Source organism: Pelophylax lessonae, assembly GCF_965119305.1.
Source record: "Pelophylax lessonae genome assembly, chromosome: 1".
Lineage (NCBI taxonomy): Eukaryota > Metazoa > Chordata > Amphibia > Anura > Ranidae > Pelophylax > Pelophylax lessonae.
Window position 1 is genome coordinate 439,620,668 of NC_138768.1, and position 13,005 is coordinate 439,633,672.

General features: G+C 44.3%; 1 protein-coding gene across 1 annotated transcript in view; it reads right to left on the reverse strand.

Moving 5' to 3' along the window:
• LOC309544947 (N-acetylneuraminate-9-phosphate synthase-like) overlaps positions 1 to 13,005 on the reverse strand; it is a 76,680-nt gene that overhangs the window by 7,238 nt on the left and 56,437 nt on the right. Inside the window, exons 4-5 of the mRNA XM_082243951.1 lie at positions 9,543 to 9,697; positions 6,796 to 7,062 (exon numbers count right to left, since the gene is read on the reverse strand). Coding sequence (XP_082100077.1) covers positions 6,796 to 7,062; positions 9,543 to 9,697 — 422 coding nt within the window. The remainder of the gene's footprint in view (positions 1 to 6,795; positions 7,063 to 9,542; positions 9,698 to 13,005) is intronic.

The following is a 13,005-nucleotide window of genomic DNA, read 5'->3' on the forward strand; positions in this document are numbered from 1 at the left end:
AAAGGTATACCATGGTGGAGGATCTGCTTGGACCTGCCAAGCAACGGGAACCCACATCAAGGGAAGGACGGCCAGCTGCAGCATCCAGGAGGGGAGCCCTACCAGACCCGGGAACCTGCATCCCTGCCTCAGTTTCGCCAGATCCACGGAGATTGACCCCTGGCAACCGAATGGGAGACATACAGTATTGGCGTTGTTGATCGTGGGGCCATGCCCGGGCACAGTGCCCACTTCAGGAGGAGCCCATGGAATGTGGGGTGGGCAGGAGAGTCTCATATGCCCAACTAGCTTGTACCACCCATCTCGATCTAGCAGCAGGACAGTTTGAATGCAAGATTTGGGTGAACCACCTTCCTGCCAAGGCATTACTGGACTCCGGGAGAATGGTGACACTGGTCCACGCTAGAGTGATCGGGAGACTCGGCCCTGTGAGTAAACTTTTCGGGTAGTATGTATACATGGGGATACCAGGGAGTACCCCTTGGTTCCTGTGACTGTTTCTTATGGCTGCACCTCAGTGACACAGGAAGTAGGGGTGGTAAACAGCTTAATCCACGAAATCCTAGTGGGGCGGGATTGTCCACTATTCCAGGTGCAGAGTAGACTCCCTGGACGGCCAAGAGAACTAGAGACAGTGGGGCCTGAAGCGCTAAAATCTCAGGGGTCTGGTCCAGAACCGCCCACAACCCACCCTGTTAGCGTTGAAACACCTGGGGGTGGTAGTGGTATACAAAAAAATGTTCATGTTCTTGATGACGTTTATGTTTCAGGTCTCAAACCCAAGTTGACCCCTGAGGGGGGGGGGGGGGAGAGACTCTCTGTTACAGGTCATGTTGGGGGAGGATGAGGAGGAATTCTCCCCACTGCAGATTCCACTTGGGGAGGCTGAAGGGGATGTTTCCCCCAGACCAGTGCACCCAGACCTGGACATATCCAAGGGGGCATTTAGCTCCGCCCAGTTACAGGATCCCTCTTTAGTCAATTCCCGAGAACAAATTTCAGTGGTGAATGGAGTCCCACAAATACCGGGGGCAGAACAAAAGTTTCCGCATTTTGCGTTAATTGGGGATTTGCTCTATTGAGTGACTGAAAGCTGAGGGGAAATTATTGAACAGTTGCTGGTTCCCCAGTCGTATCGGCGCATTAGGCGGACACCTAGGGGCAGAGAAAACAGAGGCCAGAATAACTGACCGGTTTTACTGGCCAGGTGCGAAGGCGGAGGTAAAGAGGTACTGTGCTTCCTGCCCCACTTGTCAGTTAACAGCCCCAGTGTCACACTATAGGAACCCCTTAGTTCCCTTGCCTATAATTGAGGTGCCATTTGAGCGGATTGCTATGGACCTGGTGGGGCCTTTAGTAAAATCTTCGAGGGAACACCAATATATATTAGTAGTATTAGACTATGCAACCAGGTATCCGGAGGCAGTCCCATTATGGAAAAACAACCTCTAAGGCTATTGCCCGAGAGTTGTTTCATATGTTTTCACGCACTGGGCTGCCCAAAGAGATCCTGAAGGATCAGGGCACCCCGTTTATGTCAAAGGTGATAGCGAACCTCTGCAAACTCTTTCAGATCAAACAGTTGCGAACGTCCGTCTATCACCCGCAGACATATGGCCTTGTTGAGAGGTTTAATAAGACCTTAAAGTCCATGCTAAAAAGAGTGGTCCAGAGGGATGGCAAAGATTGGGACATGTTGCTCCCGGCCTTGTTATTTGCCATCCGGGAGGTTCCGCAGACCTCCACAGGTTTTTCGCCATTTGAACTAATGTATGGGCGAAGACAGATTGCTGGATATGGTGAAGGAAACATGGGAAAGTGAGTCTTCACCACACAAAACTGTGGTGGAGCATATTTCCCAAATGAGAGAGAGAGAGAGGGTGGCAAAAGTAATGCCGTTAGTAAAGGAACACTTCCAAAAGGCACAGGATGCCCAGAGGAGGGTGTATAACTGGTCCGCCAGGATAAGACAGTTCCAGGTAGGAGACCGGGTAGCTGTGTTAATACCCACAGTAGAAAGCAAATTCTTGGCCAGGTGGCAGGGTCCAGTTGAGGTGGTGGAAAAAGTTGGTGATGTGAATTACAGGGTACATTAACCTGGGAAGAGGAAACCCTACCAAATCTACCACGTGAATTTGCTAAAACCCTGGAGAGACCAAGATCCGGTATCCGCTGTGGTAGGAGTCACCGTAGAGGACCCTGGAGGAGTTGAGCTAGTGCATGTTGCTGCCACCCTGACTAAGTCTCAAAGCCAACAAGTGACAGAATTTCTGCAGAGAAATAAAGAAAAGTTTTCAGGATTGCCAGGTCTAACCAACATAGTTGAGCATGACATTGTTACAGAGCCCAATATAAAAATCAGCTTAAAGCCCTATTGCATCCCAGAAGCATATAGGAAAGCGGTGTCTGAAGAGGTAAAAAGAATGCTAGAACTTGACATCATTGAGGAATCGCAGAGTGAATGGTCAAGTCCTATCGTTCTGGTACCAAAACCCAACGGCACTCTGCGATTTTGCAATGATTTAAGAAAACTTAATGAAGTCTCAAAATTTGACGCATATCCGATGCCCCAGGTAGACAAATTGTTTGAGAGGTTGGGTCCTGTCCAGTACATTACCACACTGGACCTTACAAAAGGGTATTGGCAGATTCCCCTCACCAAGGAAGCCAGGAAAAAAACAGCTTTTTCCACTCCAGAAGGCCACTGGCAATATAAAGAATGCCGTTTGGTTTATACTTCGACCCAGCCACGTTTCAAAGGTCTATGGACAAAAAATTACGGCCCCATGGACGATACGCTTCGGTATATCTGGATGACATTGTGATTTTCAGTACTGATTGGGAGTCCCATCTATCTCGGGTCCAGGCAGTCCTAGACTCTTTGAAAAGAGCAGGGTTTACCGTAAATCCAGAGAAGTCGGCTGTTGGGATGGAGGAAGCGAAGTACCTAGGGTACATTGTGGGTAGGGGACTAGTAAAGCCTCAGATGAACAAGGTAGAAGCCATCCAGAACTGGCCCCGCCCCCTAACAAAAAAACAGGTCAGGGCCTTTCTGGGCGTAGTCGGTTACTATCGAAGGTTCGTCCCCAACTTTGCTACTATTGCGGCCCCATTGACGGACTTGACAAAAGGGAGGAAGTCCGTGATGATAACGTGGAATGCAGAGGCTGAGGAAGCTTTTCAGAAGCTTAAAACCACATTGTGTGAGCATCCAGTGCTAGTAGCGCCGGATTTTTCCAAGGAATTTGTAGTACAGACGGATGCTTCGAATGCTGGACCGGGTGCAGTCTTGACGCAAGTGGTCAATGGGGAAGAGCACCCCGTAGTTTTTCTCAGTAGGAAACTGACGGCGGCAGAAAGAAATTACGCTGAGGTGGAGCGGGAGTGTTTTGCCATCAAGTGGGCACTAGACTCTGCGCTACTTCCTGCTGGGTAGGAAGTTTCGCCTGGTGTCCAACCATGCCCCGTTGACCCGGATGCGACAAAACAAGCAGACCGATGCCAGGGTGACGAGGTGGTTCCTGTCCCTCCAGGAATTCAATTTTATGGTAGAGCATCGACCCGGGAGACAGCATCAGAATGCCGATGCGCTCTCCCGAGTGATTGTATGGTGTCTGAGGGTGCCTCCAACACCTCCGCGTTGAGGCAGGGGGGGGGGGGGGATATGTGGAGGTCATAAAGGTTGGGTCCTGGATGGGTGTTACATTGCACCAATATTTGGGCTATGGTCCGTTTAAGGGAAGTATGGTATCACACAGGAAGTCAAGGGTTAAGCCGTCTCCCAGAGAGACCAGCTCTTAAAGACAGGAAGTAGTGTCAGTGGGTGTGGAGAGTAGGAGCTGGACATACACCTGGCAGACTGAGCTGCTAAAACAAGTGTGTTTGTGTGCTGCATGGTGGCTGGAGACAAGCTGCTGCTTGGGACTACATACCTGGGGTAAAAACCCCTGCCAAAAGCCAGTTTTGTTTTATAATTTCCATTTATGCTGAAGTTAAGCAGACTTTTAAGTTATGCCTGTTTTCTGAACTGTTTGCTGCTGTAAGCCTTATTTCTGTTTTGGAAGAAAATAAACCACTTCTTGTTTAAGTTTACCCGGCTTGTGCACGTGATCCCTTGGAGCTATCACCCCAAATATCACAATAAATATATATACACATACTGTGACAGGAAGTAAGGTAAATCTGTGGATGTTGTCACAGACAGGAGATACACTTCTGCTTGGTTTAGACAATTCACCAATTATTATAGGGTGTCGGCCGCAAAGGCAGCAGGAAAGGTAGCCAGGACGGCTTAAGGAAGTTGAAAGGCCTTCAGCTGTTCAGAATGAGGAAGTTAAGGCCTCTATAATTTGTCCAAAGGAAGTCTATTGATTGCTGCCTCCTGACGCTGTGTGAGCTGGGGAGAGGAGGACAGTCAGATGTGTGCCTCCCGACGCTGTGTGAGCATGGGAGAAGGCTTGTTGCCTCCTGACGCCGTGTGGGTAGAGCAGGACAGTCAGATGGGTGCCCCCTGAAGCTGTGTGAGCATAGGAGGGGAAGACCTCCTGGAGCGATGTGCGCTGAGGAGGGTAAAAAGTGTGAAGACTTCTCAAGGTGAGAAAATGAACTATTTCTATGTGAAGAGTGTGAAGAGAAAAACCAATGGATATTTTCTATGTGAAAGGAAAGTTCAATGAACATGTGCTGTGTGAAGAGAAAAGGGACATTCTCTATGTGAAGAGATAATAAATGGACTATTGATAGTCTGCTGTATGATCAGCCAAGTCTGCCTAACAGTAGGTTGGAGACAGACTCCGTAGGTAGGTTCCTGTATGTGAGAAGGTAGCCGCCCACAGTGGCAAGGATTTATTTTGTGTTTTATTTTATTTTGGATGTTTTTGACGCTTGCACTTGTGTGAAGAAAATTGCATGAATAAACCAAACTGTTGTTTGCAACCACTTCTCGGCTATCTCCCTGTGTAACTAACCCCCCCAAGGGGTCATCCACACCTGCCACCGAGCTAATCAATCCCACAATACATACACACATATACATATACATATATATATATATATATATATATATAGTGGGTACGGAAAGTATTCAGACCCCCTTAAATTTTTCACTCTTTGTTATATTGCAGCCATTTGCTAAAATCATTTAGGTTCATTCTTTTTCCTCATGAATGTACACATAGCACCCCATACTGACAGAAAAACACAGAATTGTTGACATTGTTGCAGATTTATTAAAACAGAAAAACTGAAATATCACATGGTCCTAAGTATTCAGACCCTTTGCTGTGACACTCATATATTTAACTCAGGTGCTTTCCATTTCTTCTGATCATCCTTGAGATGGTTCTACACCTTCATTTGAGTCCAGCTGTGTTTGATTATACTGATTGGAATTGATTAGGAAAGCCACACACCTGTCTATATAAGACCTTCCAGATCACAATGCATGTCAGAGCAAATAAGAATCATGAGATCAAAAGGAACTGCCTGAAGAGCTCAGAGACAGAATTGTGGCAAGGCACAGATCTGGCCAAGGTTACAAAAAGATTTCTGCTGCACTTAAGGTTCCTAAGAGCACAGTGGCCTCCATAATCCTCAAATGGAAGACGTTTGGGAGGACCAGAGCCCTTCCTAGAGCTGGCCGTCCGGCCAAACTGAGCTATCGGGGGAGAAGAGCCTTGGTGAGAGAGGTAAAGAAGAACCCAAAGATCACTGTGGCTGAGCTCCAGAGATGCAGTCAGGAGATGGGAGAAAGTTGTAGAAAGTCAACCATCACTGCAGCCCTCCACCAGTAGGGGCTTTATGGCAGAGTGGCCCGACGGAAGCCTCTCCTCAGTGTAAGACACATGAAAGCCTGCATGGAGTTTGCTAAAAAACACCTGAAGGACTCCAAGATGGTGAGAAATAAGATTCTCTGGTCTGATGAGACCAAAATAGAACTTTTTGGCCTTAATTCTAAGCGGTATGTGTGGAGAAAACCAGGCACTGCTCATCACCTGTCCAATACAGTCCCAACAGTGAAGCATGGTGGTGGCAGCATCATGCTGTGGGGGTGTTTTTCAGCTGCAGGGACAGGACGACTGGTTGCAATCGAGGGAAAGATGAATGCGGCCAAGTACAGAGATATCTTGGACAAAAACCTTCTCCAGAGTGCTCTGGACCTCAGACTGGGCCGAAGGTTTACCTTCCAGCAAGACAATGACCCTAAGCACACAGCTAAAATAACAAAGGAGTGGCTTCACAACAACTCCGTGACCGTTCTTGAATGGCCCAGCCAGAGCCCTGACTTAAACCCAATTGAGCATCTCTGGAGAGACCTAAAAATGGCTGTCCACCAACGTTTACCATCCAACCTGACAGAACTGGAGAGGATCTGCAAGGAGGAATGGCAGAGGATCCCCAAATCCAGGTGTGAAAGACTTGTTGCATCTTTCCCAAAAAGACTCCTGGCTGTATTAGATCAAAAGGGGGCTTCTACTAAATACTGAGCAAAGGGTCTGAATACTTAGGACCATGTGATATTTCAGTTTTTCTTTTTTAATAAATCTGCAACAATGTCAACAATTCTGTGTTTTTCTGTCAGTATGGGGTGCTATGTGTACATTCATGAGGAAGAAGAATGAACTTAAATGATTTTAGCAAATGGCTGCAATATAACAAAGAGTGAAAAATTTAAGGGGGTCTGAATACTTTCCGTACCCACTGTATATATATATATATATATATATACACACACACACATAAATACATATACAGGCACGCACACTTCAGATAAGCTATTGAGACTATTAACATTACCTTGTCGCGACAAGTTATTTCACAAGGCAAAAGACGTTTTTCAATAGAACCCATGGCTTTCTCCACAGTCCGGATAGATCTGACCAGCTCAGCCAGTTCACTTGGTTCCAATGAATCCTGATGGTCATTTCCTTTCCAGGTCTTATCTAAAGTTACATGGCGTTCAACTACTTTGGCACCCATGGCAACAGCTGCAACTGTAATGGCAATACCAGTTTCATGACCGGAGTATCCAATAGGGATATCTGGGAAGGCTTTCTGGTATCCCTAAAAAAAGTAAAAACAAGCAGTCTTTAAAGTGTGTGCCATAAGAAACTCTGCATATTATAATTACAGTATTAGGGTCATACCAGCACTGGGGTGCACAACCTATGGGTTGTGGCTCCAAGCAGTATGAAAGATTATTTTGCCATGTGTTTTTATATTAGGCAGTGCTGTAGTGCCACAGAACCGCACATATCTAAAATAACGACATTTTAACATTTGTTAAAAAAATACATTTTTCTTTAAAGCCACCATTTATATTTTTTTACTAATCATATACTTAGTTCTCATTGCATGAAATACAGGCCCTCCATTATTAATTTCAAATTAACCAGAGTATTAGTTACATTTCTGCATAGGCTGGTTTATTCAGTGATAACGTAAGATCAAAGTAATACATAAAAACTTTCTTCAGAACAAATAAGGCAGTCTTTTGATAATATTGTTTTACAAAAAAATATTTTATAGTAAATGCATCCAAGAGGCATTTCTACTTTGAGAAAAAAAATGTTATTTCATAATCTGACCCATTTTAAAGATGCTAAAATTATGTTACTAGTACAACACATTGCAATATTTGCAAATAAAAGTGCAATTTTCAGCCCTTTCATCTGAATGAGTTGAAATAGGAATGGAATGCACAAAAAGTAGTTCATGCACTAGTTTTGAAAACACAGCATATCAAATTGCATGGCACTGCGGTACCATGCAATCTGGTGTGCGCAAACATACTGCGTTTGCAGTGCATTTGCAATGTATTGGCACCCACAGCAGATAGCAAATGCAGTGCATTTTGAACACTGTGTAGATATCTTACACATAACCCTCCTTTCCTGCACAGTGTTCTGGTGTGAACTTGCTCTGAATCACACTACAGTACAGTGTTTACAAACACTGATCAAAAGGTTCATTTTTGACAGCAGTGGCTAGATCTGTAATACACAGTAGGACCTGGCATGAGTTACCAGTTAAAAAGTAGCAGAGAGAGCGGCAGCAGTGCGGGGAGAATAGAGTGCCATGTACACCTTGTGTACCTCAGTAACGTAACACGCCTAAGACACAAGACTGGCTAGTCAAACATTGGAGTACCATTTCATTTTAAAATATAAATACAACATACATGGGTCCTGTTTTTTTTTTTTTTCCAGCTTTGGGGTCTTGGCTTTGAGCCCCGGTTCACACTTGTGCGTGTGCGGGGTTCGCATGTAATATCGGAGCGCACTGCTCCGACATTACATGCGATCGGCTGTGCGGTGCGAGTTTAGCCATACAGTTTGTATGGCTAAATTCGCACCGCAGCCGCACCAAACACGCACAGGACCCTTTTTTCTAGCCGCATCAGGATCGGATCGCACAGCGGTTCACACTTGTGCGATCCGATCCTGTGCGAGCTGCACGATCGCACTGCGATATGCGATCAAACTGGGGGTGTCATTAAGATTACATTGACAACCCCAGCGTATCGCATATGGCAGTGTGAACTGCCGAAGGTGCGTGTGCGATGCGGGAACAGGCTGCAAATTCGCAGCCTTCCCGCATCGCATATATGTGAACCGAGCCTGAAAAGGTTGAATACTGATTTATACTGGTCTGATTACCAAATACCTACACATCACAAGCTAACTTCATCAAACTTTAGGGAGCGCCCACCGGAAACTTTCATAGCAAGCCAGTGGGTCGAATAGTCGTAACACATCTTGGCTTATTTTACACCACCCATAAGTCAGCCTGCCTTTGCTTTTCTCCAAATAACCCCCTATTGAGTCAGCCACAGCCGACGCAACATTTTGTTTAAGTTTTGAGCAGACTTATCCTGAAATAGGCCAAGTAACATCTGAATTAATTTCTGATGCTCTGTGTAAGTGCCGGATCACACATATGCGATGTGGGAACCCTGCAAATCCACTGTGGGTTCCCACATCACACTCGACTCGCAGGCAGTTCACACTGCCATATGCAAATCGTTGGGGGTGTCAATACAAAGTTAACGACACCCCCAGATCAGTTGACATATCGCAGTGCGAACTGTCAATTCGGACATGAATCAGATCGCATGGGTGTGAACACCCATGTGATCCGATTCTGGTGCGGACCAAAAAAAAAGGGTTCTCTGTGACTTAGGTCTGAATGTGATACTAATTCAGCCATACAATCGGTATGGCTGAATTCGCAACACACAAACATCACATGTGATTTGCAGAGCAGTGTGCTGCGAATCACATGCGATGTCTGACATTGCTGAAGTCTGAACCGGCACTAAACCATGAATAAGAGCTTGGCGTTTAATGTTTGAAGCACAAATTCAATAAGGAAACTAATATGGTGTAAATATTTAGGTAAGGTGGAGTATGTGTCAAGTGCTGCATTAAATATCTTCGAATGCAGATCCCGTGGTCTCCACAAATGTTGCTCTGGTTCATGGCTGAATAAAAAAGCTTTTTTAGATTCCAAAAGATGGAAATAGAATGAAAAAGATCCCACACCTGTATTACACGTAGATTAACATGCTCTGGAAGAAGGGGATATGCACTAGTACACTGGAGTATACAGAAGTTTGGATTGATTGGTTTTACAAGTTCATAAACTCGGCGCATGGTATCCATTGACTGCATGCCACTTGAAATTACCATAGGTCGACCTAAACAGGACAGGAAAGAAAAAAATGTATATACAGTGAGGTTTTTACAAGGCATATTACCCAGTGCAATAAAGTTCATTTTTCGCATTTGTTTTCTTGTGTGCATTACACAGTACAAGCAAGCAGTTGCTTCTAACTTGATAAAGGGCTAAACATGGTCTGAAACACTGCTATGGGAAATAGGAGCTTGACTTTGTTGTACTGCCATGATTTGCAATAAAGTGAAAGCTTTGAATACAAAGACCTGTGTGCAGATGTACTATGTTTTTGCATGTCAAGCTTGTCAAATAGCACATTTACCTTTACTGTACTTCCAGCTGCCCTAATCCAACATAAAAGCCCTGTTAATATTGATGGCAAATTTTAATTTAGTTTTAAGCCTGGTACACACTACCAGTTTTTTTGCATTCAACCCATCAGGGCTGAATGAAAAAATATCTGACAGCTCAGGAGGAGGCGCTGTACCAACAATCTGATGTTAGCACAGTGATCTCCCTTGCTGTGTTATTGTGTTCTTACGGGGTGGACAGCCTCCCCCCCCCCCCACAACACTTAAGAGTGCTGATTGGCAGACCTTTATCGGTCATACCCCTTTGACATAAGTCGGCTGAATGGCCAACTTTGTTGGACCCGCTCCAGTACATGGGCCAAATGGCAGCTGGTTTCTTTTGAAGTGGCTGATTCCGTCTGACATTTGGCCCGTGTGTACTAAGCTTTAGTCATAAATGACTAAAATGCCATTTTAATTTTAGTCATCTGAATTGTTTTGGTCGTATTTAGACAACTAAAATCTCCAATTCCTACACAAACGTCTGCTCTTCTCAGAGCTCTACCTGTTTGTTAAAGCACCAGCCCCCTGACTATTGGCAAACTGTATTGGCTGGGAGACACAGGATCCCTTCATCTGCTTGCAAGTTCTGGAACAATGCCCTGCAAACTACAGAAGAGGAACTCCTCTGTCGGATTCACATCTGTGTGGATGTGACATGGTGAGTGCTCCCTCTCCCTGCTTAGCACTGTGTAAAATAACAGCCTCCCCAGACCATCAAGTTCTTTGCCCTGCGAACTCCCTCACCCCCATTTACTTTCCCATCTCCACTGGCTGCCTGGTATTACAGTCAATAGAGTTTATAATTTTTCGTGTTTTTTTTTTTTTTTTAAGATTTTAGTGCCGGTTTACACTGGTGAGATGCGGGAAACCCTGCGATCACTGCCGATTCTGCATCACATCTGAATCGCACACTGGTTCACACTTAGATCTGCGAGCCGCTGGGGGGGGGGGGGTCAATGTAAAGTTAATGACACCAGTGAAATCTGTTAAGGATCCCAGTGCAAACTGTGAAATGGTGCAGGAATCAGATTGCATAGGTGTGCAGACCAAAAAAGGGTCCTGCACCATTTTGGTGCGAATGCGATGCGATTTCAGCCATGTAGTTTGTATGGCTGAAATTGCATCGCACAGACATCGCATGTGATCTGCACAGCAATGCGGTGCAAATCACATGCAATGTCTCATCGCACAAGTGTGAACCCAGTCCTAAAGTTGCACTTCTGTTTGTCAAAAAACAGTATTTTTGTTTGTTAAACTTTTTTTTATAAAGACGTTAATATATCACAGCAGCTAAATCTGTGTGTAGCGCATGTTCAAACTTTAATACAATAATAACATGTTATTGGATTTTTACTCCAGGAGTTCGGAAATTCTTAAATAAAAAATGCTAAAATACTGCATTAGAAATGCTTAAATAATACATTATAATTGAAATAAACCCATTCGATTTTAATCGAAAAATGTACAGGATTTTAATGGACTAAATGGAAAAGGGAATTGATTTTCACCATAGTTTGTCAATTGATTCAATTCTAATTTGTTTCGCTTTCGTCACTGAAAACATGAAGCTAAAGAAAACTGTGACGAAAATATTTTTGTCTATGAAATTAACACTGCATAGAAGCCCAAAGAAATTCAAGGTACTCCTGGATGTTAAGAACTCATGTACAGTGGTGATCGAAAGTTTGGGCACCCCAGGTAAAAATTTGTATTAATGTGCATAAAGAAGCCAAGGAAAGATGGACAAATCTCCAAAAGGCATCAAATTACAGATTAGACATTCTTATATGTCAACAAAAGTTAGATTTTATTTCCATCATTGACACTTTCAAAATGACAGAAAACAAAAAAGTGGCGTCTGCAAAGGTTTGGGCACCCTTCAGAATTTATAGCATGCACTGCCCCCTTTGCAAGGCTGAGACCTGCCAGTGTCATGGATTGTTCTCAATCATCGTCTGAGAAGACCAGGTGATGTCAATCTCAAAGGTTTTAAATGCCCAGACTCATCTGACCTTGCCCCAACAATCAGCACCATGGGATCTTCTAAGCAGTTGTCTAGAAAACTGAAAATAGTTGACGCTCACAAAGCTGGAGAAGGCTATAAGAAGATAGCAAAGCGTTTTCAGATGTCAATATCCTCAGTTTGGAATGTAATTAAGAAATGGCAGTCATCAGGAACAGTGGAAGTTAAAGCAAGATCTGGAAGACCAAGAAAAATATCAGACAGAACAGCTCGCAGGATTGTGAGAAAAACAATTCAAAACCCACGTTTGACTGCATAATCCCTCCAGAAAGATCTGGCAGACACTGGATTTGTGGTACACTATTCCATTATAAAGAGCTAATTGTACAAATATGGTCTTCATGGAAGAGTCATCAGAAGAAAACCTCTTCTACGTCCTCACCACAAAAATCAGCGTTTTAACTTAGCAAATGGACATATAGACAAGCCTGATGCATTTTGGAAACAAGTTCTGTCGACCGATGAGGTTAAAATTGAACTTTTTGGCCGGAATGAGCAAAGGTACGTTTGGAGAAGAAGGGGCACGGAATTTAATGAAAAGAACCTCTGCCCAACTGTTAAGTATGGGGGTGGATTAATCATGCTTTGGGGTTGTATTGCAGGCAGTGGCACAGGGAACATCTCACGAGTAGAAGGAAAAATGGATTTAATAAAATCTCAGCAAATTTTGGATGGTAACTTGATGCCATCTGTGAAAAGCTGAAGTTAAAGAGAGGATGGCTTCTACAATGCATAATGATCCTAAACACACCTTGAAATCCACGGGGGATTACATCAAGAGGCGTAAACTGAAGGTTTTGCCATGGCCTTCACAATCTCCTGACCTCAACATAATTGAAAATCTATGGATAGACCTTAAAAGAGTAGTGCGTGACAGACAGCCCAGAAATCTCAAAGAACTGGAAGACTTTTGTAAGGAAGAATGGGCAAAGATACCTCAAACAAGAATTGAAA